The sequence below is a fragment of the Tarenaya hassleriana genome, unplaced genomic scaffold (assembly GCF_000463585.1).
Source record: "Tarenaya hassleriana unplaced genomic scaffold, ASM46358v1 Cleome3, whole genome shotgun sequence".
Taxonomy (NCBI): Eukaryota; Viridiplantae; Streptophyta; class Magnoliopsida; order Brassicales; family Cleomaceae; genus Tarenaya; species Tarenaya hassleriana.
The window spans coordinates 6,161,257-6,185,494 of NW_010966177.1; the positions used below are offsets into that span (position 1 = coordinate 6,161,257).

The 24,238-nt window shown below is 39.0% G+C and overlaps 5 protein-coding genes across 12 annotated transcripts; 3 read left to right on the top strand and 2 right to left on the bottom strand.

Moving 5' to 3' along the window:
• Nucleotides 1-719: 719 nt before the first annotated feature.
• Nucleotides 720-1,551, top strand: LOC104819691 (thylakoid lumenal 19 kDa protein, chloroplastic). The gene has a single exon (XM_010549860.2). It carries the CDS (start codon nt 744-746, stop codon nt 1,434-1,436), a length of 693 nt encoding a protein of 230 aa, XP_010548162.1. The 5' UTR covers nt 720-743; the 3' UTR covers nt 1,437-1,551.
• LOC104819690 lies at nt 1,513-2,239 on the bottom strand. The gene is made up of 2 exons (XM_010549859.1): nt 1,880-2,239; nt 1,513-1,812 (listed from the first exon to the last, which is right to left on the bottom strand). Exons 1-2 carry the CDS (start codon nt 2,067-2,069, stop codon nt 1,583-1,585), a joined length of 420 nt encoding a protein of 139 aa, XP_010548161.1. The 5' UTR covers nt 2,070-2,239; the 3' UTR covers nt 1,513-1,582.
• Nucleotides 2,240-3,057: 818 nt separating this feature from the next.
• On the top strand, nt 3,058-6,904 carry LOC104819692 (nucleolar complex protein 4 homolog). The gene is made up of 15 exons (XM_010549861.2): nt 3,058-3,505; nt 3,822-3,914; nt 4,014-4,087; nt 4,183-4,244; nt 4,323-4,368; nt 4,489-4,592; nt 4,706-4,767; nt 4,857-4,958; nt 5,046-5,104; nt 5,203-5,377; nt 5,453-5,626; nt 5,734-5,875; nt 6,081-6,138; nt 6,216-6,321; nt 6,457-6,904. Exons 1-15 carry the CDS (start codon nt 3,107-3,109, stop codon nt 6,628-6,630), a joined length of 1,830 nt encoding a protein of 609 aa, XP_010548163.1. The 5' UTR covers nt 3,058-3,106; the 3' UTR covers nt 6,631-6,904.
• A 1,473-nt stretch (nt 6,905-8,377) lies between these two features.
• LOC104819693 (glutamate receptor 3.1) lies at nt 8,378-14,833 on the top strand. Of its 6 annotated transcripts, none has more exons than XM_010549868.2 (8): nt 8,378-8,758; nt 10,525-10,594; nt 10,933-11,220; nt 11,336-12,681; nt 12,790-13,067; nt 13,253-13,284; nt 13,374-13,768; nt 13,853-14,833. In XM_010549868.2, exons 3-8 carry the CDS (start codon nt 10,962-10,964, stop codon nt 14,309-14,311), a joined length of 2,769 nt encoding a protein of 922 aa, XP_010548170.1. In that variant the 5' UTR covers nt 8,378-8,758; nt 10,525-10,594; nt 10,933-10,961; the 3' UTR covers nt 14,312-14,833. The 6 variants fall into 6 exon arrangements, with proteins under 6 accessions (XP_010548170.1, XP_010548166.1, XP_010548168.1 ...); XM_010549870.2 differs by lacking the exon at nt 8,378-8,758 and adding an exon at nt 9,940-10,415 and having other exon boundaries at nt 11,014-11,220; XM_010549871.2 differs by lacking the exon at nt 8,378-8,758 and adding an exon at nt 9,940-10,319 and having other exon boundaries at nt 11,014-11,220.
• Nucleotides 14,834-14,877: 44 nt separating this feature from the next.
• LOC104819694 (monosaccharide-sensing protein 2) lies at nt 14,878-18,601 on the bottom strand. Of its 3 annotated transcripts, none has more exons than XM_010549873.2 (6): nt 18,361-18,601; nt 17,713-17,867; nt 16,950-17,516; nt 15,897-16,846; nt 15,606-15,793; nt 14,878-15,521 (listed from the first exon to the last, which is right to left on the bottom strand). In XM_010549873.2, exons 2-6 carry the CDS (start codon nt 17,789-17,791, stop codon nt 15,077-15,079), a joined length of 2,229 nt encoding a protein of 742 aa, XP_010548175.1. In that variant the 5' UTR covers nt 17,792-17,867; nt 18,361-18,601; the 3' UTR covers nt 14,878-15,076. The 3 variants fall into 3 exon arrangements, with proteins under 3 accessions (XP_010548175.1, XP_010548176.1, XP_010548177.1); XM_010549874.1 differs by lacking the exon at nt 18,361-18,601 and adding an exon at nt 18,061-18,322; XM_010549875.1 differs by lacking the exon at nt 18,361-18,601 and adding an exon at nt 18,049-18,322.
• Nucleotides 18,602-24,238: the final 5,637 nt, after the last annotated feature.

Here is a 24,238-nt window from a genome sequence, read left to right on the forward strand (position 1 = left end):
ATTTTTAGGCTTCTTTAAAATAACAGAACATTGTAATTGTAAAACTATTAATTTTAAAAAATTTATGGCTTTAAAACGCATCCAATTGATATGCACAAGGACTTTTGTTATTTAGAGCGAAGTATTATTTAAAAATAATTTAAACCAAAAAGGGAAAAAAAAATTCTGACGAAAACAGGCTGAAAGTTATTAGTTTTGTTTTATTTAATTGAAATTATTTTAATTGACCGTGTCTGCCTGCTAGTTAGGCATTTGATTTGGGTTCATATTACTTATTTTCGGATTCAAAATTTTTGCTTTTTATATATTTTTTAAAATATTCAATACACGTAATTGTTTACATACGCGGCACAAAGACCACGAGCTTATGCTCGCAAAAGTCACACGCGCCGTATTATGTCTTGTCTTAATTCGGTCGTATTATTTGATTTGGGTTCCTTTCATTTCCATTTTTATTGTTAAAAATATTCATATATAATTTTTTGTTGTTTTCTATTTTTTTATCTGATTCGATTTTCGATTTTAGAAAAATAATAACCATTCGATATATAATTGAGTTGGAATCAATTCGCTCATTTATTGAGTTATTAATCATCCTTACCCTTTGATATTTGTATCTTGTTGGGCTTTTAAAATGGCCTTCAATACAATATATTGGGCCGTTAATGGACCCAAAGCCCATAAAAAACTTTTGATAATGTCTCCATCTCCGGCTTGAGTTGCGTTATCCAAGTGGTAAAACCATGGCCACAAATATCTTCTCTGCGTCGCCTGTAATCTCCGCCGCCGCAAAGACAACCCCGCCTCCGGCGAGGTCTCCGCCGCCGCGTACGAGCGCCTCACTCACGGCTGCGGCCGCTTTTGCCGCCGTCTCCGTGATGGCGACGGCCCCCGCGCTGCCGGCGGAGGCTTTCAGGGTGTACTACGGAACCGCGGCGAGTGCGGCTAACTACGGCGGCTATGGCGGGAATTCAGACCCGAAGACGTCGGCGGAGTACGTGTACGAGGTACCGGAGGGTTGGAAGGAGAGGCTGGTGTCGAAGGTGGAGAAGGGGACGAACGGTACGGACAGCGAATTCTACAACCCTAAGAAGAGGACGGAGAGGGAGTACCTGACGTTCCTGTCGGGGTTCAGACAGCTAGCCCCTCGGGACGTGATACTGAACAACCTGGCATTGTCGGACGTTGATCTGCAGGATCTGATCGCCGGCGCCGACAATGTGTTGTCGGAGGAGAAGAAGGACGAGCAGGGTCAGGTGTATTACGTGTACGAGATCGAAGGGATCGGAAAGCACAGCTTGATCGCGGTGACATGCGCGAAGAACAAGCTCTACGCCCATTTCGTCAACGCCCCTGCCCCTGAATGGAACCGCGACGAAGATACCTTAAGGCATCTCCACGATTCCTTCAAGACTGTCTCCGGCTCCTCGTCCTGATCCGACCCACACTCCTTCTCCTTGCCTCTGTGTTTGTGAGTTTGTATAATCAAACCCATGTCTGTGTACCTCTTGATTTGATGATTATTGGTGAATACATATATGTATATGATCATATCTGTGGAAAACAAGAGATGGGTATGAAACTAGAAGAGGGTGAAGCCATCGTCGTAGCAGACATGGAAGCCTTTCCGACAGGGAGGGGCGTTTTCATCGTACTCAGAGCAGCAACTCCATCGCCGTCTCCAGTTGGAAGGACCAGTGTTTGGTCTGTTGTGTTTGTCGTTCCACTTGTAAACGATCACGCCGGAACTGTCCGTCCACTCTCCGTCGATTCCCTGATGCGGCGGAGCTAACGCGAACAGACCCTTGTCTCCTACCCGCACAAACAACTCACAATCACTTCCACCTGTATGTATATGTGTATATATGTGTATACATACCGTTGGTATGGCCATGGAAGGAGCAGGCGGTGGGAGAGTTGTGGGCGTGGAGGTAGAGCGTGTTGCATCGCAAGCATCTCTTCATGGCCTGGTTACTGTACGGTTCCGAGGAGGAAGACGAAGATTCGATCTTGGGAAGACGAGAGACAGCTTTTGCAGAAACGTTGCAAGCGAGAGTCGTCGACATCATGATCTTCGTGTTTTTTTGGATCTTGTTCACGAACTGAAAGAACCGTTCAAGTCCGTGTCTTTTCGGAGATGGTAATTTTGCGGTGGAAACTGATAGTCCGAGACTCCGAGTGGAGCTACTGTATCGCCACGTGTCGCACGTGTGACTAAAAATAAAATCGTTTGAAATTAATAAAAATAATATTATTTATTTTAATTTTATTATATTAATGTTTCGATGATTGCTAATTTGCTATAGGCAAAGGTTACTTGAAAATCCAATCGATTTATATCCGGATCAAACGTAATCAATTAAGGTTAAATTATAATTTGGTGTTCTTTATATGGTGTTCGATGATTTGCACTTTGGTGTTCGATCTGTTCCTGTTCGTATGGTGTTGTATTTCGTTAATCCTATTTTAATTATGTAATATGTAATTATGTATTGTGTTTTATTTTTAGAACAGTTTTTTTATCGAATTTTTATCTGGATATTATTTTATTTACATTAATTCGAAATCAAACTCCAACGTAACCCGAATTAAATCGAATCGATTAAATTTATAAATTCGATTGGATATAAATATTCTAAATCCGAAAAACTCGAACCGAATTAACGAAATCCGAATAATCCGAACCGATCCGAATATCACCCTATTATGTATCACCGGTTAATATAGAGTAATATATGATATATTATACAGCTTTATATCTACCGTATATAACTAATAATGTATTTAATTTTTTTTCAAAAATATTCCGAAAATAATCGAATCTATTAAAACCAAATAACTATGATTATTAATTTTCAAATCCAAAATAGCTGAACCCATTAACCGAATATATCGAACCGAACCACAAGCAAACACTGGGGTAATTATTGTTTTTTTAGAACTTTTTGGGTAAAATCTAAACTTTCAGAGAGATACGGGCCTACATGTATTTATTCATTTATTGTGGGTAAACGACGTCGTGTCGTAGAAATCTTGACACTTAGGTTTTTGTTTCTCCTCTGACTTGAGGACGTTCTCGTGTTACCGCCACAGCAGGAGCTCAACAATGGCGTCGATTCTCTCGAAGAAGCAGAAGAAGAAGGGGAAATACACGTTGAAGGAGCTCAAGTCATTGGGTCGCGACCTCTTATCTTCCCGAGCTCACATCAACAACCTCCCTCTCCTTCTCTCCTTCGTCTCGCCGGATTCTCCGCCTCAGTTCGTCGTCGAATCCCTCCTTTCGCTCCAGTCCTTCTTCACCCCTCTTCTCTCTCAGCTTCCATCATCTTCATCATCATCTTCGTCGTCGTCAAAGCGGCGTCTCAACGACGGCGATCCTTCGGAAAAATCGGGAGATGACGATCCCGAAGTTATTTACAGGGCTTGGCTAAGGTCCAAGTTCGATGAGTTCGTGAAACTCCTCTTCGATGTTCTGGTCTCCGAGCAATCCGAGGATGTTTTAAGGGTAAGTTTCTCTATCTCTGTCTCTGTGTGTGTTCATGCGCTCTGTAGAGTTTTGTGGGTTTCCAAGATTTTTGTTGCTTTCGTTTAGAATTTTCTTTCCACTGATATGGGAATTCGGAAGATGCAAATTTTCGGGTGTCGATGAAAAAAATTCTTCTGTTTCCTTAGTAAAAGCTCAGTCCTTTTTTTATAGTCTGGGCATAGATTCAAGGGAATGTTGTCTATTCGCTTATCAATGATTCTTGCTCGAAGTATTTTGGTGAGACAACAGTTCAGCTTTGTCTCTAATGTTCTGTCTACATTCTCTGGTTTATTAGGAAATTGTTTTGGATACACTTATGGAGTTTGTAAAGCTTGGGAACAGGGGAAAGTTCCACTCTGCCATCTACCACAGATTACTTCAAGCTATTGTAAGTTTCATTTACTTGTGAGCGGGCAGCTAAAAGTTCTGTTCTTTGCTTCCTTAGTGCAGAACATTCAGGTTTGGTCTCATGTTTTTGTCTCTGCAGGTTCACTCTTCGGTATCTATCGATATCTATTCGGAAATTTTTACCTCGAAGTATTTCAAGTACATTGACGTTCGGTATGTTTTTGAACCTTCTTCTTCTGCTGAAGCATTATGTTACTTGTTTTCATTTTGATCGTGTTTTCTCAACCCTGGTTTTCTGTCTCTGCCAGTTATTTTACTTATATCAGCATGGAGAAGTGGGTTAAAACTCTACAAGCAACAATTGTCTCTGGTACACTTGTTGATGCTTTCTCTTTCGATATCTTCCTTGTCCTAAGTCTATGTCTCTGATGTGTTTTTTCCGTCTTAGGCGATGAAACTATGAGTGGTGATAAAGGGAGTCACTTGAAAGAACGGTTAGTTTATGAAAATCTGTGATGTCGGCTTTGCTGTTTAGAAAACCTTTGTTTTCCCTTGTTGTGTGGTCTGATTGTTTGAACAAATTGCAAAGTTGATCTTTCCTATCCACTTTGTAGTATGGAAGTTACAGTACGGAAGATTTATCATGTCTTATCTCGAATCCCGCCTTTAGAAAAACATGCTGAAGATTCTCACCACGAGATGTGGAGTAGTAGCTCAGGTGATGAATTGTCTTTGTCTGCTGGTTTTCGTCTATTTGTTTTTCCTCATGTTTAAAAGTACATCTCTTATTATATTCATCTGAATGTCTAAAAGAATTGTCGGGCTTTTCAGGGGATACTGTTCAAAAGAAACCTTCGGATAAAAACCACAAGACCGAGGAACGTGATAACAATGTGAGTTTTCATATGCAAGTTTATATAAAAAATGGAATCACGAAAATTCCATTTTTTCTTCCTATATTTATCTTTCATCGATAATCCAGGTGCTTTCTCCAGCCACGATAGCCAAAAGGATGAAGTTGAAGTTCACAAAAGCATGGATTTCATTTCTCAGACTACCTCTTCCACTCGACGTTTACAAGGAGGTTAGACCCTCTAGTTTCAGATTAATCCTCGATCATTACATAGTGGTAGTGTAGCCATTACCTAAAATGCTGTCTTCTGATGAACAGGTTCTTGCTAATCTTCATAACACAGTCATCCCTCATCTCTCTAACCCGGCAATGTTATGGTCGGACTTTATATACCGCAACTCCATCCCTGTATATTCACTCGTTACTTCTTGAAAGAGTGGCTTATCTATATGTTTTCTTGCCCGATAATGTGCAGTGACTTTTTAACGAAATCATATGATATCGGTGGAGTTGTCAGTGTCATGGCTCTGAGCAGTCTCTTCATCCTCATGACTTCACACAAGATAGAGTACCCCAACTTCTACGAAAAGCTTTACACCCTATTGGTCCCTTCTGTATTTGTAGCAAAGCACAGAGCAAAGTTTTTTCAGGTATATCGAAATCTTTTTATTAATAAATACTGGAATTTGGTCCCCGATTTTTATTTTGCTCCCATTTATTTGCAGCTTCTTGATACCTGCCTGAAGTCACCAATGCTTCCAGCGTATTTAGCAGCTTCGTTCACGAAGAAGTTGAGCAGATTGTCGCTTTCTGTCCCGCCCTCTGGCTCATTGGTCATAACGGCTTTAATCTACAACCTATTACGAAGACATCCTTCAATTAACTGCCTTGTCCACCGGGTAGGACCTATTTACTCAGACTAATTTTCATAAGGGCTTGACAATAAATGGATGGGAAAGAACAAGATGAACAAACCAATGACTGAAATGAGGTTGCTTTTGTGCAGGAAATCACTGAAAATTCCAAGGAAGGGAATTCAGAAGCCGATGAACATGATAAGAAAACTCGTGAAGAAAATACTAATAAAAAGCCCGGGATTGACCATTTCAATTATATGGAGGATGATCCCAAGAAATCCGGTGCACTGAGTAAGTTTTTCATTCTCCTGATTTCACATCTGACTCTGTTTTTTTCACATCTTTGTAAACACCCTAATCATTTGCTTGTCCGAAACCATTGTGATGTTATGTTATTCAATGAGATGTTTTCTTGTTTCATCGTCTCACGGTTATATGATATAATATCAAACTAATATTCACTCGAATTGGTGAAATATTGCACCTCTCATTACAGAGAGTTCCTTATGGGAGATTGACACATTGCGCCACCATTACTGCCCGCCGGTTTCGAGGTAAGACGGTCCCAATTGGTCTAAGGATTAAGTTTTACATTTGATAACTCCCTGATGTCGTGTCTCTTTCTGTGTAGATTTGTTTCATCACTGGAAACCGATCTGACCGTCAGAGCAAAAACCACTGAGATGAATATAGAAGATTTCAGCTCTGGCTCATATGCCACCATATTCGGGGACGAGGTAATGCATCTGTTAGCATTCAGAAATCAGAAAAAAAGGAAAAACTCGTCTTCCATTGTTATTTCCTTCGTGCAGGCAAATTCCAAGTGTGAAACTTAGAACGAATCTGAACTAATTGTGGATTTTAAATCGCAGATTCGGAGAAGGGTGAAACAAGTTCCTTTGGCGTTCTACAAAGCAGTTCCAACGTCTCTGTTTGCAGAATCAGATTTTCCTGGATGGACGTTCGGACATAGCCATGGAAGCCGAAACAGTTGTCTGGATTCCGCTGATGCAAAACGTCAACGAGTAGAGGAAACAGTTGTCTGAAACTACGTTCGAGGAGGGAAGGCATTGTCGCCATTACCAGCAAACAAAAGAAAAACCCCGTAAGCCAGATTTTGCAGCTTAGATCTCAAAACAGCTTGTACCGTTTTCACTCTGTTCTTAGTTTATCACAAAAAAAAAACACGTGATTTGTCATCTTCAAAAGACCAGAAAAAGATCTGAAAGATCAAACCTTTGTTCATCTGCACGCTCAAACACAGGATCAATGATCTTGGGTTGGATGCAGAATCTTTAAAAGAGTCGTTTTCGTGAAACGTGAGGCAAGCAATGCAGAGAGGAGGTGATATGAATGATGATGGTGATGATGGTCCATTAGAAATTTCTGAAAATGCGCTAGGATTTTGCATATTTTGTGAGTGGGGTTTCGATATTGAACAGCCTCAGATCACATTGGTGGGAGGATTCGTCAGTGGATTTTGCCACAAAACCCACTCTCCGTTACCCTTTTCCGTTCTTTCTTTGAATAACCATTATTAGCCCATGACTGTGATTCTAAAGAGGCCTTGAATTGTAGGAGTTTTTGGAGTTTTTAGAATCTAAAAACAAAAAAAAAAACAATATTCAAGTTTTTACAAAATTATTTTTCCTAAAAACTTGGAAAACTATTTTAGTGAAAAAATCAATGAAAAACCAAAAGCTACTTTTTTTGAGTTTTCAAATATTATAAAATCTAAAAACCAAAAACCAAAAACTAAAAACCAAAATCCAAAAACTAAAACCAAAAACCCAAAATAAAAGTCATCTCCATTCAAAGCCTGATTTTAACGGCTTTATACGAATCGATTGAACCAACCTCATTGTGTTTTTCTTTTAAAATAAACCCAAAAAAAACGGTCAGAAATTGTGACTCAAACATTCAATGTATGTCTGTGTCTGATGTTCTTGTCAGCGTTTTCACAAGTCAACAGGCTTTCAACGCGAAGAAGCAGTGTCCAAAGATTCGGAAGTGTTTGTGTTTGTCTCCCATGGAGTAAATGGAAGATCGCATCTCATTTTTTTTATATCCTTTCTTCGTTTATAGGATTCAATTAATGCAAAATAAATAAATAAATATATTTTTTAATAAATAAAAAATCAAAATCGATCCCTTCTATTTTATAAATATTGCCAAAATGCCCTTACTTTTTATGCATAAGATTCTCTACCCTAACAATGTTCAAAACATATATATATATATAGCTTTCTACACACACAAAAAATAGAAGATTTTTTTTTAAAAAAAAAAATCCTTGCTATACCATTAAAGTTGAATCCTTGAAAATTCAAGACATTTTTGCAAAAGCATAACCTGAATGCAGTCCAAGTAAATTCCAAATCAAGGAATTATGATTTTCTTGTTTTCCATAATAAACATGAGAGAATTTAGAATGTAAAAGGGCATGAATATTTTGGTCTGTGGATAACAAGTATGTGAATGTAGTCAATGAAGCAACACTAAAACACTTGGCATCTGATGATGGATTATGGTTTTGAATCCATTTACGACCTTGACACTTTGGATTTTGCAATTTGACCAGAGATCATAGTCCTTATTGGTGATTCCAGAATTGATAAAAAAAAAGTAAGGATTTTTTCAGAAAGTTTTCAGAAATAGAGGGGACCCCAAATGCACTAAACCCTAGATTATGTGTTTTTTTTTTGTTTTCTCTGAGATTTTTTTTTTTAAATTCAACCATTAAACCCCAACACGAATCCAAGAAACGAACCAGTGTTTATTAAAAAAATCCAACCTTTGAGCGCACAACGTTGAAAAGCTTTCATATCCAATCAGATAATCTTTTTTTTAATATATATTTTTTTGGTGGGGAAAGCTAAATGCGTTAACTTGCGGGGAAAAAAACAGTTCAGAGAATTCATCCGACAATGTTCTTCCCTCATAACCTGTGGTTTGTTTCCAGGTCCTCCACTGTGGTTGTTTGTCCATGTCACTCCTCACATCATCTTCTTCCTCCTCCGAAGAAAAATCTTCCCAAATTCTCTCGAGAAACCCAGAAATTTTCATTCTGAAGCTTTCTCGGGCTGAAAAATCGCTCCCCCTCATGGATTCTGATTCACAAAGTCGAAACCTTTTCCAAATCTAGAAGTGTTTCCACAGATTTTTTATTCATGGGTACCTAAAGAACTCCTTTTTCTTACAGCTGTGGCGTCATTTTCATTGGAAAACTATTTTAGTGAAAAAATCAATGAAAAACCAAAAGCTACTTTTTTTGAGTTTTCAAATATTATAAAATCTAAAAACCAAAAACCAAAAACTAAAAACCAAAATCCAAAAACTAAAACCAAAAACCCAAAATAAAAGTCATCTCCATTCAAAGCCTGATTTTAACGGCTTTATACGAATCGATTGAACCAACCTCATTGTGTTTTTCTTTTAAAATAAACCCAAAAAAAACGGTCAGAAATTGTGACTCAAACATTCAATGTATGTCTGTGTCTGATGTTCTTGTCAGCGTTTTCACAAGTCAACAGGCTTTCAACGCGAAGAAGCAGTGTCCAAAGATTCGGAAGTGTTTGTGTTTGTCTCCCATGGAGTAAATGGAAGATCGCATCTCATTTTTTTTATATCCTTTCTTCGTTTATAGGATTCAATTAATGCAAAATAAATAAATAAATATATTTTTTAATAAATAAAAAATCAAAATCGATCCCTTCTATTTTATAAATATTGCCAAAATGCCCTTACTTTTTATGCATAAGATTCTCTACCCTAACAATGTTCAAAACATATATATATATATAGCTTTCTACACACACAAAAAATAGAAGATTTTTTTTTAAAAAAAAAAATCCTTGCTATACCATTAAAGTTGAATCCTTGAAAATTCAAGACATTTTTGCAAAAGCATAACCTGAATGCAGTCCAAGTAAATTCCAAATCAAGGAATTATGATTTTCTTGTTTTCCATAATAAACATGAGAGAATTTAGAATGTAAAAGGGCATGAATATTTTGGTCTGTGGATAACAAGTATGTGAATGTAGTCAATGAAGCAACACTAAAACACTTGGCATCTGATGATGGATTATGGTTTTGAATCCATTTACGACCTTGACACTTTGGATTTTGCAATTTGACCAGAGATCATAGTCCTTATTGGTGATTCCAGAATTGATAAAAAAAAAGTAAGGATTTTTTCAGAAAGTTTTCAGAAATAGAGGGGACCCCAAATGCACTAAACCCTAGATTATGTGTTTTTTTTTTGTTTTCTCTGAGATTTTTTTTTTTAAATTCAACCATTAAACCCCAACACGAATCCAAGAAACGAACCAGTGTTTATTAAAAAAATCCAACCTTTGAGCGCACAACGTTGAAAAGCTTTCATATCCAATCAGATAATCTTTTTTTTAATATATATTTTTTTGGTGGGGAAAGCTAAATGCGTTAACTTGCGGGGAAAAAAACAGTTCAGAGAATTCATCCGACAATGTTCTTCCCTCATAACCTGTGGTTTGTTTCCAGGTCCTCCACTGTGGTTGTTTGTCCATGTCACTCCTCACATCATCTTCTTCCTCCTCCGAAGAAAAATCTTCCCAAATTCTCTCGAGAAACCCAGAAATTTTCATTCTGAAGCTTTCTCGGGCTGAAAAATCGCTCCCCCTCATGGATTCTGATTCACAAAGTCGAAACCTTTTCCAAATCTAGAAGTGTTTCCACAGATTTTTTATTCATGGGTACCTAAAGAACTCCTTTTTCTTACAGCTGTGGCGTCATTTTCATTATGATCTTTCCTGTGATTATTCTTTTGCTTGTGCCTCATGTTCCTTGGGGTATCCTTTTCCTTTTTTCTTTTTTCTTTTTTGTTTCCATTTTCACTTAATTTAGTTTAATTTTGTTGTGTCCTAACGCAGAATCTTCCTTTGGTTATCTTTTTTTCAGGTTGTGTTTGGGTTTGGGTTTGGCATCTCTGTCTCTAATTCCTTAGCGAAGCGTTTGCTCTTTGTTTGAGGTTATTGTTTGTTCCTCGTGACACTTTACTTCTGTTTTTTTTTTGGTTCTTTCTTACTGGTGAGAAAGCTACTTGCTTCTCTTCCATTTATGGTTCTTGTCTCTAAATGGCTGTCTGGTCTATTTTTCTTCTTCTGGGCATCCCATTTCCTCGATAAAGTTTGCTCCTGTTCTTGACAAAATCTCTAGTTTATGTTGTCTTCTGTGGAAAACACTATCTGGATTTAGTTGAACCTGCCAATGATTGTTTGTCTTGTTGGCTAACCAGTTTCATGGATGTGGAACTCGGCTCGAGGGCTCGGTCTAATTGCTTGCTGATCACTTTCTGAGTGATTTTAGGTGTTTCAGGGACTGTTTTCAGCCAAATTATGGCTCAGGTTGCAGTTCTCTTGGCCCTCATTGTTCTTGGTACTGGGTTAGTTTCAGAAGGAGCTTCCTCTAGGCGTCATGATGTTGTAAATGTCGGAGCTATCTGCAGTTTAAGCACCACTGATGGCCGGATTGCCAATTTCGCCATGAAAGCTGCCGAGAACGATGTGAATTCCGATCCTAGCTTCCTCGGCGGCTCTAAACTGAATATAACTTTGCACAACGGGAAAACCAGCGGATTCCTCAGCTTAATGGGCGGTGAGAATATCCCTTCGTTCGCTAAAAAGTGAATCTTGTTGAGTTGTTGATTAAGGTTGTCTCTTTTTTTTTTTGTTAGTCTTGTAACTCGTCTGCCCTTTATCTGTGATCACAGCTTTGCAGTTTATGGAAACTGATACTGTGGCTATAATCGGTCCCCAGACATCGACAATGGCTCATGTTCTGTCACATCTGTCGAATGAGCTTCACGTTCCATTGTTGTCGTTCATGGCTCTCGATCCTAGCCTCTCACCTCTTCAGTACCCTTTCTTTGTCCAGACTGCACCCAGTGATCTTTTTCTGATGCGTGCCATTGCCGAGATGGTGAGTTTCTATGGCTGGTCGGATGTGATTGCAGTCCATACCGATGATGAAGGAAGCAGAAACGGCATAACAACGTTAGGAGACGAGCTTGAAGAGAGGCGGTCCAAGATTTCTTACAAGGCGGTTCTTCCAATCGATTTAACGCATTCGGGTTCCCGTATCAGGGATGAGTTAGGAAAGATTCAGAGAATGGAATCTCGAATTATCGTTGTAAACACCTTCCCCAGGACAGGTGCATTGATCTTTGAGGAAGCTCAGAGACTCGGCATGATAGAGAAAGGTTATGTCTGGATAGCTACCACCTGGCTGTCTGCTCTGCTTGATGCATCGTGGCCGTTGCCTACCGAGACAGCCAAATCTCTCAGAGGAGTTCTTACGCTTCGTCTTCACACTCCCGATTCAAGAAAGAAACGGGATTTCATGGCACGGTGGAACAAGCTGAGTAATGGATCTGTTGGGTTTAATGTTAATGCCCTCTATGCCTATGATACTGTCTGGATCGTCGCTCAGGCTATCAAGACTCTTCTTGATTCCGGAGGAAATATTTCTTTTTCCAACGACACGAATCTGATGAAACTGGAGGGCGGGGCACTGAATCTAGCTGCATTGAGCATCTTTGATCAAGGATCACAACTACTCAAGAATGTCCTGAAAACAAAGATGTCTGGTCTTACTGGTCAGATACAGTTTAATTCCGACAGATCGATGCTACAGCCGTCGTATGACATTATCAACGTTCTTGATGATGGGTTTCGGGAGATAGGATACTGGTCCAACCATTCCGGGCTTTCTGTCGTGCCTCCAGAGCCATTTTACCACAGCCCTCCTAACCGTTCGAGCTCAAACCAGCATCTGAACAATGTAACTTGGCCCGGCGGAACTTCCGTGACGCCTCGTGGATGGGTTTTCCCGAACAACGGGAGAAAATTGAGAATCGGTGTTCCTAACCGGGCGAGTTTCAAGGATTTTGTACAGAGAATCAACGGCAGCAGCAACAAAGTGCAAGGGTATTGCATAGAGATATTCGAAAGAGCGGTAAAACTGCTTCCTTACGCTGCTCCTCACGAGTTCATCCTGTTTGGAGACGGTATCAAGAACCCGAACTACAACGAACTCGTCAACAAGATCACCACCGGGGTGAGTCAAAGGCTCGAGAAAACACCATATGCTGCAATCAAATCTATGATCGATATCGCTATCCACTGTAATGAAAGGTTCCTTCTTCTTCTTCTTTTGTTCTTGCAGGTATTTGATGCAGTCGTAGGAGATGTAGCCATTGTCACGAAACGGACGAGGGTGGTGGATTTTACTCAGCCGTATATAGAGTCGGGGCTTGTCGTGATTGCGCCCGTCACGAAGCTGAACAGAAATGCCTGGGCATTCTTACGGCCGTTTACCCCGCAAATGTGGGCTGTAACCGCGGCTTTTTTCATTATCGTCGGGGTAGTTATATGGATTCTTGAACATCGAATCAATGACGAGTTCCGGGGGCCGCCGAGGAGACAAATCATGACCATCTTGTGGTTAGTATGCAGTCTCAAGGCTTAAAACCGAACATAAAAACCGTAAAAAAAACCGAGTCCCATAATGTTTCGAGTGGCTAATAACTTTATAAATGGAGTTTTGTACGGATATTTTTGCATATCATAGTAAGAACCTGCAAGATCTGACCTGTATATTCTCGTTTCCTCGTGTTCTTATGGTTCAGGTTCAGCTTCTCGACCATGTTTTTCTCCCACAGTAAGTACCCTTCTCCTCGGAAAATCGCGCCAAGTTACAGTTTAAGCATTCATTTCTTGAAAAAACGCCTTTCGAAATCGGAATTTCAGGAGAAAACACAGTGAGTACGCTCGGGCGAATGGTGCTACTCATCTGGCTTTTCGTGGTTCTGATCATCACCTCGAGCTACACAGCGAGCCTGACGTCGATTCTCACGGTCCAACAGCTGATCTCGCCGATAAAAGGAGTAGACACACTCATCAGCAGCACGGGCCGGATCGGCTTCCAGATCGGTTCCTTTGCCGAAAACTACATGGTTGATGAGCTGAACATCGCGAAATCCAGACTCATTCCCCTCAGCTCTCCCGAAGAATTCGCAGCTGCTCTCGAGAACGGTACGGTTTCCGCTATCGTCGACGAACGTCCCTACGTCGACCTCTTCCTCTCCGATTACTGCAATTTCGCTATCAGAGGCCAAGAATTCACCAGAAGCGGCTGGGGATTTGTAAGTAGCTCCTCTCCTCCGAGATCTAACCACTTGTTTTTTAACATCATCTGATCATCATGGTCCTCGTTTTTTTGGCTGAAGGCGTTCCCGAGAGACTCTCCGTTGGCAGTTGACTTGTCGACCGCGATCCTAAGCCTGTCTGAAAGCGGACAGCTTCAGAAGATCCACGACAAATGGCTGTCGAAATCTAACTGCAGTGACCCGCAAGACTCGCAACTAGCTAACTCAGAACAGCTTAACCTTCACAGCTTCTGGGGATTGTTCCTCGTGTGCGGGATCGTTTGTTCCATCGCTCTCTTCATCTACTTTGGCAAGATTGTCCACGATTTCTGCCAGCACGTGCCCGAGGAATCCATAGATTCAGCAAGAACCTCGCCTTCTAAAACACTGCAGACATTTCTAGCCTTTGTCGATGAAAAGGAGGAAGAAGTCAAGAGAAGGGTGAAGCGGAAAAGGGATGACACATGTTCGAATGATCACGATGTTTCCCGAAACAGATCCGAAAGGATAGGAGTCGTCCAGACACCATTGCAGTGCTGATACAGAAGAAGAAGGTCTTGAAAGAACAGAAGCGACCATGTTCTGTCCTGATGAATGATGATGAGCCATTGACAAATGAGTAGTAAGCCAAAAAGCGATTTTGTTTATTGCAGATACTGATTAGATTATAGCATAACCAAGTTAGATGCATAAAGTTACTGTAGAATAACTTGTAATTGTAAGACAGAGAACCTTCATACACTAAAGAAGAAGAAGAAGAAGAAAAAAACAAAATCTTGGGGGCAAATCTTGCATCCCATTACCTATTTTCAACCAAAACCCAAACCTTTGTACGCTAAAGTCTCCGTCCTGAGATGCAGAGTGTCCGTACAAATCCTGGTCGCCCCTGAGCCGGCGACTGATTCCGGGGATGAAAGCTGTGAAGATGACAGCTTTTGACGGGGGAAGCATTCCTTGAAGTTAGGAACTTGAAGTCTTAACTGGTTGATGTTTGGTTTTTTCTGTTACAGTTCTGTCCGATTGAACAGATCTTTGCTTGTGAAATAAATTCAGATTTCCGTTTTTTTCTGGACAGTATCACTACCAATGCGAGTAATGCAGATTCGAATCAGAACTGAATCGTTGATGAAAGTTCCCCGATAGGGAAAACAAGGAGATACGATTATTTCTGCACAACGAACGTAGAAAGACGACGTTCTGTTCTGCAAACCCATAAGAAACACAAAGGGAAGTGTATAAACACAAGAGGCAAAACTTGTCGTCTCTGTTCTCTGGTTCGGTTCGGACATGGCGGCTCGGTTCAGTTCAGTCGTCTTTAGCAGCTGCAGCTTGTCTGGCTCCGACCGAGAAGAACTCGCTAATGACTTCAAGAGGCATGCCTTTGGTTTCCGGAACTTTGACGAACACGAAGATCCACGAGACGCAACAGACGATGGCGTACATCCCGAACACGCCGGCTAGGCCGATCGATTTCAGCAAGACGGGGAGAGTGTAAGTGATGATTATGTTTCCGGTCCAGAAGGCGAGGGCGCAAATGGCGATGCATATGCCCCGGACTCGGGTCGGGAAGATTTCCGCACAGAGGATGTTTGGGACGGGACCGAAACCCATCACGAAGAAACAGAAGTACAGCACAATGCTCACAGTCGATAAGGCAGCGTGAACCACATTGTCCATGTGGACTAGATTCGAGACCACGAGGACGATTAAAGATCCTATCAAGATCGGGATCGTACCGAGCAGCAGGCTCCTACAAAAAACGAGGTAAGATCGTGTCGAGAAACATTAGGGTTCATCCGTTTCGAGATGTGTAAGCCGGTAAATATCGACTCACCTTCGACCGGAAATATCCATGAGCCTCATTGCGACAGCAATGGCGGGTAACATCACTAAGGTTGTCAGTGCGCTGATAAGCAACGATGCGGAGGAAGAACTAACGCCGATGTGCGAGAGCAGAACCCCGACGCCCGCTTGCTCCAGGATTTGAGGAGTGTAGTAAAGAACGCCGTTGATACCAGAGAACTAAATCGCGAAAAACCCGAAAAAGTTTTCATCTTTCATCTAACGACAAGAAATGAACAATGTTTAAAAGCGACGTCTTTAAGCGGGTTTCTTTCGTTATTACCTGCTGAAGTATCTGCATTCCGACACCGACTAACAAAGCGTGCTTGACCCCAGGCTCAAAGAGGTCATGCCAACTCGGCCCTTTTGTTGCGGTTTCTGCTGGATGAACCATAGCCGGACCAACAGGGTGTTGTTTTGCGAGCTCCTTCGAGAAAAGAGCTGGCTGACTCACCAAAGCAGCCGCTTGTACGAACTCCGGCTCAGCAGCATCGCCCCCCGGCAGTGAAAGGATAGATCCCCGACGAGATCCGGGAACACCCTCTTGATGCAAGTATATCCTCTTGAACCCGCCCTCTTTCCCGTCTTCGCCTTCTCTTTCCGTCCATTTCCACGCCACCTGCCACCCGCCACCAATCCCCATGCTACCCGTCGTTTCGCCCGGAGTCCCTTGAACTTGACTGCCATGTCGGAAAGTAGAAAGGGTTCCATGGGTGGCAGGAGGCATTTCCTTCTCCATGCTCGTCGCCTGACGTGAGATCAACGGAGATTGAAGCTCGTTATCGGAATCGTCTCCTCCAGCTTCAACATCTGACGGGTATTCATCGCCTTCTCTGTCAAGAATCTCGTCATCCCATTCCTCGTTCCTCGGCTGATTCCCTCCAACGCTGAACATACTCCCGAGGTGCGGGAACAAGGTGCTCCTCATGCTTCCGGCGTCTGGAAGCTTTTCGTGAACGCTCCCGAAGAGCGTGACGAGGGGATCGATCAGAGAGCCTTGTCTCCGGCTCAGCGTGCTTCCGTGGCGTGACAATACACTGACCGTGCTCCCTCCTTTGACTGGCCGTGCAACCCAAGTGAGACCTTCTTCCGGACCATACAACTTAATCCGATCCTTGTCATCATCCGCTATATCGAGATCCTCCACTACCTCGCTCCCCGGCCCGATAATGTATTCCTCTATAGTCGTTTCACCCCCCACTCCAAGCCCCTCAACCAGCAAAGCCATCTCACCTATTCATCAATTATGAAACACTATCATCGTCCATATGCTAAATCCATAGCCATAAGTCATATGTAAAAACAGGCTATTACAGGCATATAACAAAGAACTTACCCGAGACATCTTCCCGGCCACGTAACATCTGCAAGACCCGTTTGGCTTCGAGCATCCGGCCTTTGCTCACGAGCCACCTCGGGGACTCGGGCAAGAAGAAAATCGTCAACGCGGAGTAGAGAAGGGACGGGATGAAAAGGACTCCGAGCATCAATCTCCAGCTAGGAGACTGCATCAGTGACATCCCGAAAACCATACAGTACGATATAAACATGCCACCGGAGCCCGTGAACTGAGGAAGCGTATTCAACAGACCCCGTATCTCGGAAGGTGCTGTCTCGGATATGTAAACCGGAACTAAGGTTACAGCCAGACCAACTCCGAACCCGTCTAACAGCCTTCCTAAGAGCAGGACATAAACGTTGGGAGACCATAACATTGTAAGAGCGCCGACGAAATAGAGAACAGAGGAGATTATAAGCATTGGACGGCGACCGAGCCAATCGGATATGCCTCCAGAGCATGTTGTAATGAGAGTAGCACCAATGAGTGACGTAGCCACAATCAGGCCTTCTATGGTGGGTTCACTCTCCAAATCGAACTCCTTTTTTATGTACAGCACAGCTCCTGCAGGCAAGAACAGCTAATTGTTCCTTCGGACAACCAACGAGATGGCTGGAAAGTAATTGTAATTGAAATGGATCTGTAAACAACTAGATGGAATTCCCATCACATGGATCATAATCATGATAAACAACAAGCATCAAGATTCTTACTTCTCCCTAAATCCAAGCCCAGAATTCGGGATAGAACGAGAAATTACCTGCAATGGTTGCGTTGTCCCATCCTTGTAAGAAGTTACCAATGGCAGCAGCAACAGCAACAAGCACAGCTCCACTCATACTCGTTTCTATTTCTGGAAATCTTGAGAGAATTCAATAGGGCAGTCGCTGGTCAGTGAAGCTAATCGCCTGGAATCTGGATCAGAAGATCATAAAAAAGGGGGATAAGAACATAGTATCAGACAAGCTCTTGTGAATCAAGACGAACAGAAACCGCCGTAAAACATGTCCTAAGACCATTAACAAAACCGATCGAAACGAAATCTCTGCCGCCAACAGACAAAAACCCTTGTGAAACTGCGATGAAAGGAACAGACCCAGAGAAGTACCGGGAAAACGGAGGCAAACCCAGATGTCCGAATCAAACATAAGAATTAAAAATGACCGCTTTATCGTTGCAAAGTAGAAGAAGAAGAAGAGACGAGATATATATGAAGAGAGAGAAACTAGGGTTGCATCAGACGCAGAATAAGGCCACTAACAGTGAGCGGCTTCAATGGCGTCACTCTGGGAAAAGCAAAGAGGAAAAAATAATATTTTTTCCCGTCACAGTTTACGAGAAAACGAAAGGCAACAAAAAAGAAATTCGAAAGAATTGGGAAGCGCAAAGCCTATTGAATCAGTGACACCTGCCAATTTCCTCCTGCCCTCTCGCTGCACGTATGCTCTCTCTCTCTCTTCGTTGCGTATAAAGAATTCCAGTAAATTGACACGAACGATCCCAAATCTGCGATCTTTTCGACGTTTTGGCTTTAGGGTTTTCTGTATCTCAGATTTGAAGCTCGATAATTCCGGATCTCCTCAGAATTCTTAGCTCTACCATTTCGGTGTTCAAGCCGGCTCGCTCGTCACTTTAAATGTTGAGGATTGAAAGCTTTTGATAGCTTAGTTATAACTTCATACATAATTTAAAACAATAAAAATACACACGCTTAATACTTCGAATTAAAAAATGAAAAATAATACACGAAAAAAATAGAAAATTGTAAGAACAAATTTATAAAAAAAAAAAACTAAAATTTATAATGCACGAGAAAACCTCAAACTTCCAAACGAATAAAATTAAACCATAAAATTTCTAAAGATAACACGATAGAATAGAACCAATGAAAATCAAATATATATATATAGTTTTTATTAAATATATGAATGGTAAAGTTTAGTTTTTGTTTCATATACAAAGGCATGATCTCCAAACAATATCAACTTTACAAAATTAATTAATAATGGGCTGCAATAATGGAGAATTATTGTGCGATACTTTTAATTAACAACAGCAGTTACATAGACAAAGATTCTTCATCTTTAATGATTGCAGATTAATCTATATATATATACACATATAAATAAACGAGAGGAAAATCTTGAAAAAAGTGAGAATAATAATAATAATAATAATAATAACAATAACTTTCCTCATTTTTTTTTCTTTTTTTTTTCTATTAAAATAATTTTTTTTAACTGGATATCCTATAGCGAAAAAGTCCAAACTAATCTTGGAATCGAAAACAAGTTATGTGATTAGAATTATACTCTCTTTTTCAATTTGATATTCGAATTCGGGACGTACAACCCTCTCTTTCAGCTTATGAGCTATCCAAATTAGATTTAATTAAGATAATTTATGATCTATATAATATCATTTTGAGGAAATATTACAACTCGCCTAAATAGCGTAATTAAATTCGAGCTTATCTCGCTTTATTAATCCATTGAGTTGACGTGCATTTTGTTAGCCATCATTTTCTCTTCTCATATCGTCATTAGTCTTTATAATCGTCTTTGCTTAGTGCTTAATCTTTTATTTACTTCTTTTAATATTTTTTTCCATAATGTGAAAGCAATTTGGGCTTGTGACTTGAAAATGCATTGCTCAACAAATTAATTATAGCTGCTTGGGAAAACTATAGTTATTCTATATATATAATCGATACATATTGGCATCATCTAATTTTTCTGAATATTCGATATTGGTATTTTTTTTCTGAAATTTAATCATGAAATTTAGATTTGATAGAGTTATTATGGTTATAAATGGTGATTTAGTTTTTGGGTTTTAACTTATGATTTTTGGTTTTTGGTTTTTGTAATATTTATAAATCCAAAAAATAAAATTTTTAGTTTTTAGTTGATTTTTTCGCTAAATTAGTTTTAACTTTGTAACAAAAATTAATTAGTTATTTTTTTTAGTTTTTGGATTTCAAAAACTCTAAAAATCGCGTCTATCCATAGCCTATATTAACAATGGTAGCTAAGGTAGTGTGATGCGTAGGTTTCCATTTCTTCCATCCAAATATTATCGTAGTGCCCGCATAATGATTATATATGCTATATCACACAAACAATGTATACCGTGTAACGCGAGGAGTGTTATTAAGATGATTCTTAATTGTTTAAATTAAGATTAATAACAAATAATATTAATTTTTTTTTATCTATATTCGATAAAAACAAAATAAATATTATATTTTTATTAATGTGTCGATAAATGTTTTTATATCAGCTTTCTAGAGAGAAAAACATCTTAGATGGATAAAATCCAATAAAAAGAACAAAAAAATGCATGTTTGAAATTTGATAATAAAACCTTGATTCATATATATATATATTGTCATTTTTGTGTGTACTTCTCTAGATTTTTTGTTTGAATATCTCTAGATTTTCTACGTTTCTTTCGTTGACCCCTTCCACAATGATAGGACAGGAACATCGCCGAATTTTGAAAAATAAAATAATATTGTAGTTATATTCACGGTTTCAAAAATATATTTGCACTCCAACACATAATTGATTAGACCGGTCCAACCCTTTTGACATGTTTAGTTATATGATTGCATAACATGTGTTCACAAACCCATAATTAGAAGGTTTAAAATTTTACAAACGTACGTTTGTTTGGTTTTCTGGATTTAGTGATAAATTTTATTACGTTAAAAAAAAAAACAAAAGGCACAAATGTCACAAGATACATATCTATTTTAAAAGTAGGTGAACCTATTTGTATATTAAAAGATGAGAGAAAAATATTGTAAAATAAGAGACCTTTTATGTAATTTAATCAAAATTATTGATTGGGTTTGGGTATGCCACCAAAGCCCATTTACCGACAAACACGACAAATCTTCAAAAATGCCCATTATGTTTTGTTTCCGCTTGATTGAATCTCATCTCATCATTGGTTTTATTATCCATTTTTTTTAAGGTAATTGAGTTTTAGTTGTTCTTTTTTTGGGTAAACGAGTTTTAGTTATTGTTTTTTTTTTATAACGGTAAAACCCGTCATACACCCCTTCGGACCGAATCCCAACCGTCCCAGTCCCTCAAACCAGACAGTCAGTATACCGATAGTAAACCCTCCGACTTTGCGCAATAGTCGACAAACCATGAACACTAGGTAAACCAGCCGAAGGTGACCGGTTCAACGGAAAGTTTTAGTTATTGTTCCTTAAAAAGGCTAAAACTTTTGTTTGATTCTTCAGTTTTTTCTCCACAACATAAAAAAAAAAAGTTTGATCTCTAAAACTATTGGATTCTCTAAGGATCCATACGCTCCTGAAATATGTGCGAGGACTCTACAGTAAAAAAAATGAGTAAATTTTTTTTTTACTGAAATCTGGATCCGAACAAGTTTTGTAAGTAAACTGAAAAAGGGTAAACTTTTTTTTTTATGTTGGTTCGAATTTAATTTATGGATTTTTTATATTTGGGACAAAGGGTCGAGCTTTGGCAGCCTTAGACGACCGACCGGTGACTTCGTGACAAGTGGTCACTGTCGATTTTTATTTATTTATAAATGTGTTGTTAGTATTGAATGTGAACAATGAACATCGTCAGAATCTGTAATTATCTTCCTCCCTCTCTCTCTCTCTCTCTCTATGTCCAACTCACATTTATTAAAAGTAAATTATATATAATTTTTTTATAATCCATAAATTCACCACTTTGATCTAATTATATTTATCGAAAAAATTCGTAATGCATTTAGATTTAAATCCACGACAATAATATATTTTACAAATTCTCTTGTCACTAAATTATTGAAAATCAAAATAAATTATATATAATTGAATTCTCTGTTTTTTTTTTGTCGTAGAATCACTTTTCTAACGTTTTTGGAATTTTGTATTTTTTAATTAGAAAAGTGAGAAATCAAAATAGAATTCGAAGTAACTTTTTTTTTGTTACTAATTAAATGAAGAACACAGATTTTTATTCAAATTATCTAAACCAAATCATCAATAATCCAAACTAAAATTTCGTTAGGAAAAAAAAAACGAACGTGAGATTCATTAACGCCTCCACAAAAATAGATTGCAGGATTTGACCAAACTCCGCTTTATTTTTATCGGTCAGGGACTCGAAAAACAAAACACAGTTAAATTCTATATTTAGAAAAGGAAAGAAAAAAACGAAACTAGATTCTTACCACGTGGGAAACACGTCTGCGATCTCATTGGCTGTCGGGGCAGTCAAAGTGTGTGTAAAATTTCATTACAGTATAGTGACTAAATCTATATAGTTTTGGGACTATTTAACCAAATTGCATTTAATTTTGATTATAATAATAACGAGGAGGGAGAAGGTGGTCCGAAACCGCGTGTTGAGAGAGAGGGTTTTAGCTGGTGAGCACTCGTATGGTCCTTCTCTGCACCATCCATCGTCAAAAGGACAAACAAGCTAAGAGCGGGGAAAATTGCAGAAATAACCTCAAATGTCGTTTCTTACTTCAAGGGATGACCTTCTAGGTTTAGGGTTTTTTAAAAAAAAACTAAAACAACGAAAAGACTAGTTTACCCTTAAAAAATTGAATACGTGGCAACCTTCTATCTATATAGTGAAAAAAACTTCGAAAATTTCTTCTCTCACTTTTTCTAAAAATTCAAAACGTAAATTTTTTTTTCTTTTTCTCTCCAAAGATATTTCTTGGCGATTCTAACAAAAAATTTCTTAATTTTTGTCTTACACTCGACATATTTCTCTACTATGACAAGATCCGACGTTCCAAAGTTGAAGAATTTGAGAATGCATGGAAAGTGTTCGATAAAAATCCTCAGAGAAAATTTAGCTCTTAACACGTCATACTAGTCATATCGGTCAGACTTTGGTCATACCGATCAGATTTTGGTCAGAGGTCACAATTTGGTTAGCCGGTCACACTTTGGGTGAAGATAACTTATGTTAAGAGATTTTTTTTATACATGGAATTAGATCACCAAAACGATAAAAAATATATTCTTATAACTCTTATACAACTTTTTGAATCGTTTAAAGTTAATTTAGACCTTTACTTTTCGTGTGAAAAATAGTCATACCGGTCACACTTTGATAAGACGGTCAGACATTGGTCATACAATCAGAATTTGGTCAGACAGTCAAACTTATTGAAAATTGATGAATTTATCATTTTTAAAAAGTGTTAATATGGTATAATAATAATCTCATATAACAAATCGGTCAGACGGTCAAACTTTGGTCAAACCGATGATACTTTAGTGAGACAATCAGACGGTCAACCTTTGGTCATACCGATCATATCATCAGTCTGGTCATAAGGTTATACTGGTCAGACTAGTCATACTTTTTCAAAAATGATGAATTTACGAATTTAAAAGTGTTGATCAAACATGTTCTTCTTATATAGAATTTTAGCTTATTAGGGTTTCACTTCGATTCGATTCGAAGGAACAATATCATTTAAGCTTACACTCGTCAAATTTTTCCTTTATAACGAGATATGGCACACCAAAGTTGAAGATTTTGAGAATGTATGGAAAGTGTTTGATGAAAATCCTGAGAGAAATTTTGGCTACCGAAATACCACACCGGTCAAACCGATCCGATTTTGCTCATGGTTTCAAGAACAATGATATCATCAATAATGTAACTCCTTCCAAATAAGTCCTAAAGTAATAGTAGTGTTTGTATAATACATTAGATACAATTGACTTATGTTGGAAGATTTTTTTTTACACATGAAATTAGAACTCCAAAATGATGCAAAATTATTTTTAGAACCCCTATACAACTTTTCAAATCGTTTAAATTTAATTTAAACCTTTCTTTTTCGTACCCAAATGGTCAGACGGTCATACGGTCAGACGGTCATACCATAGTCAGACGGTCAGACTTGTTCGAAATTGCATAATTCATCGTTTTAAAAATGTTAACATAGTGATAATTATATCATATCACAAATTGTTTAAGTTCAAACTCGGTCGTAACAATATGGATTGACCACATTTTTTGTTTGACAATAGAATTCCTTCCAAAGAAGAACTAAAGTACTAGTAGTGTTTGTGTAATACATAGGATACAATTGACTTATGTTGGAAGATATTTTTTTTACACATGAAATTAGAACTCCAAAAGATGCAGTAGTATTTTTATAACCCCTATACAACTTTTCAAATCGTTTAAATTTAATTTAGACCTTTCTTTTTCGTACCCAAATGGTCAGACGGTCATACAATCAGACGGTCATACCTTGGTCAGACGGTCAGACTTGTT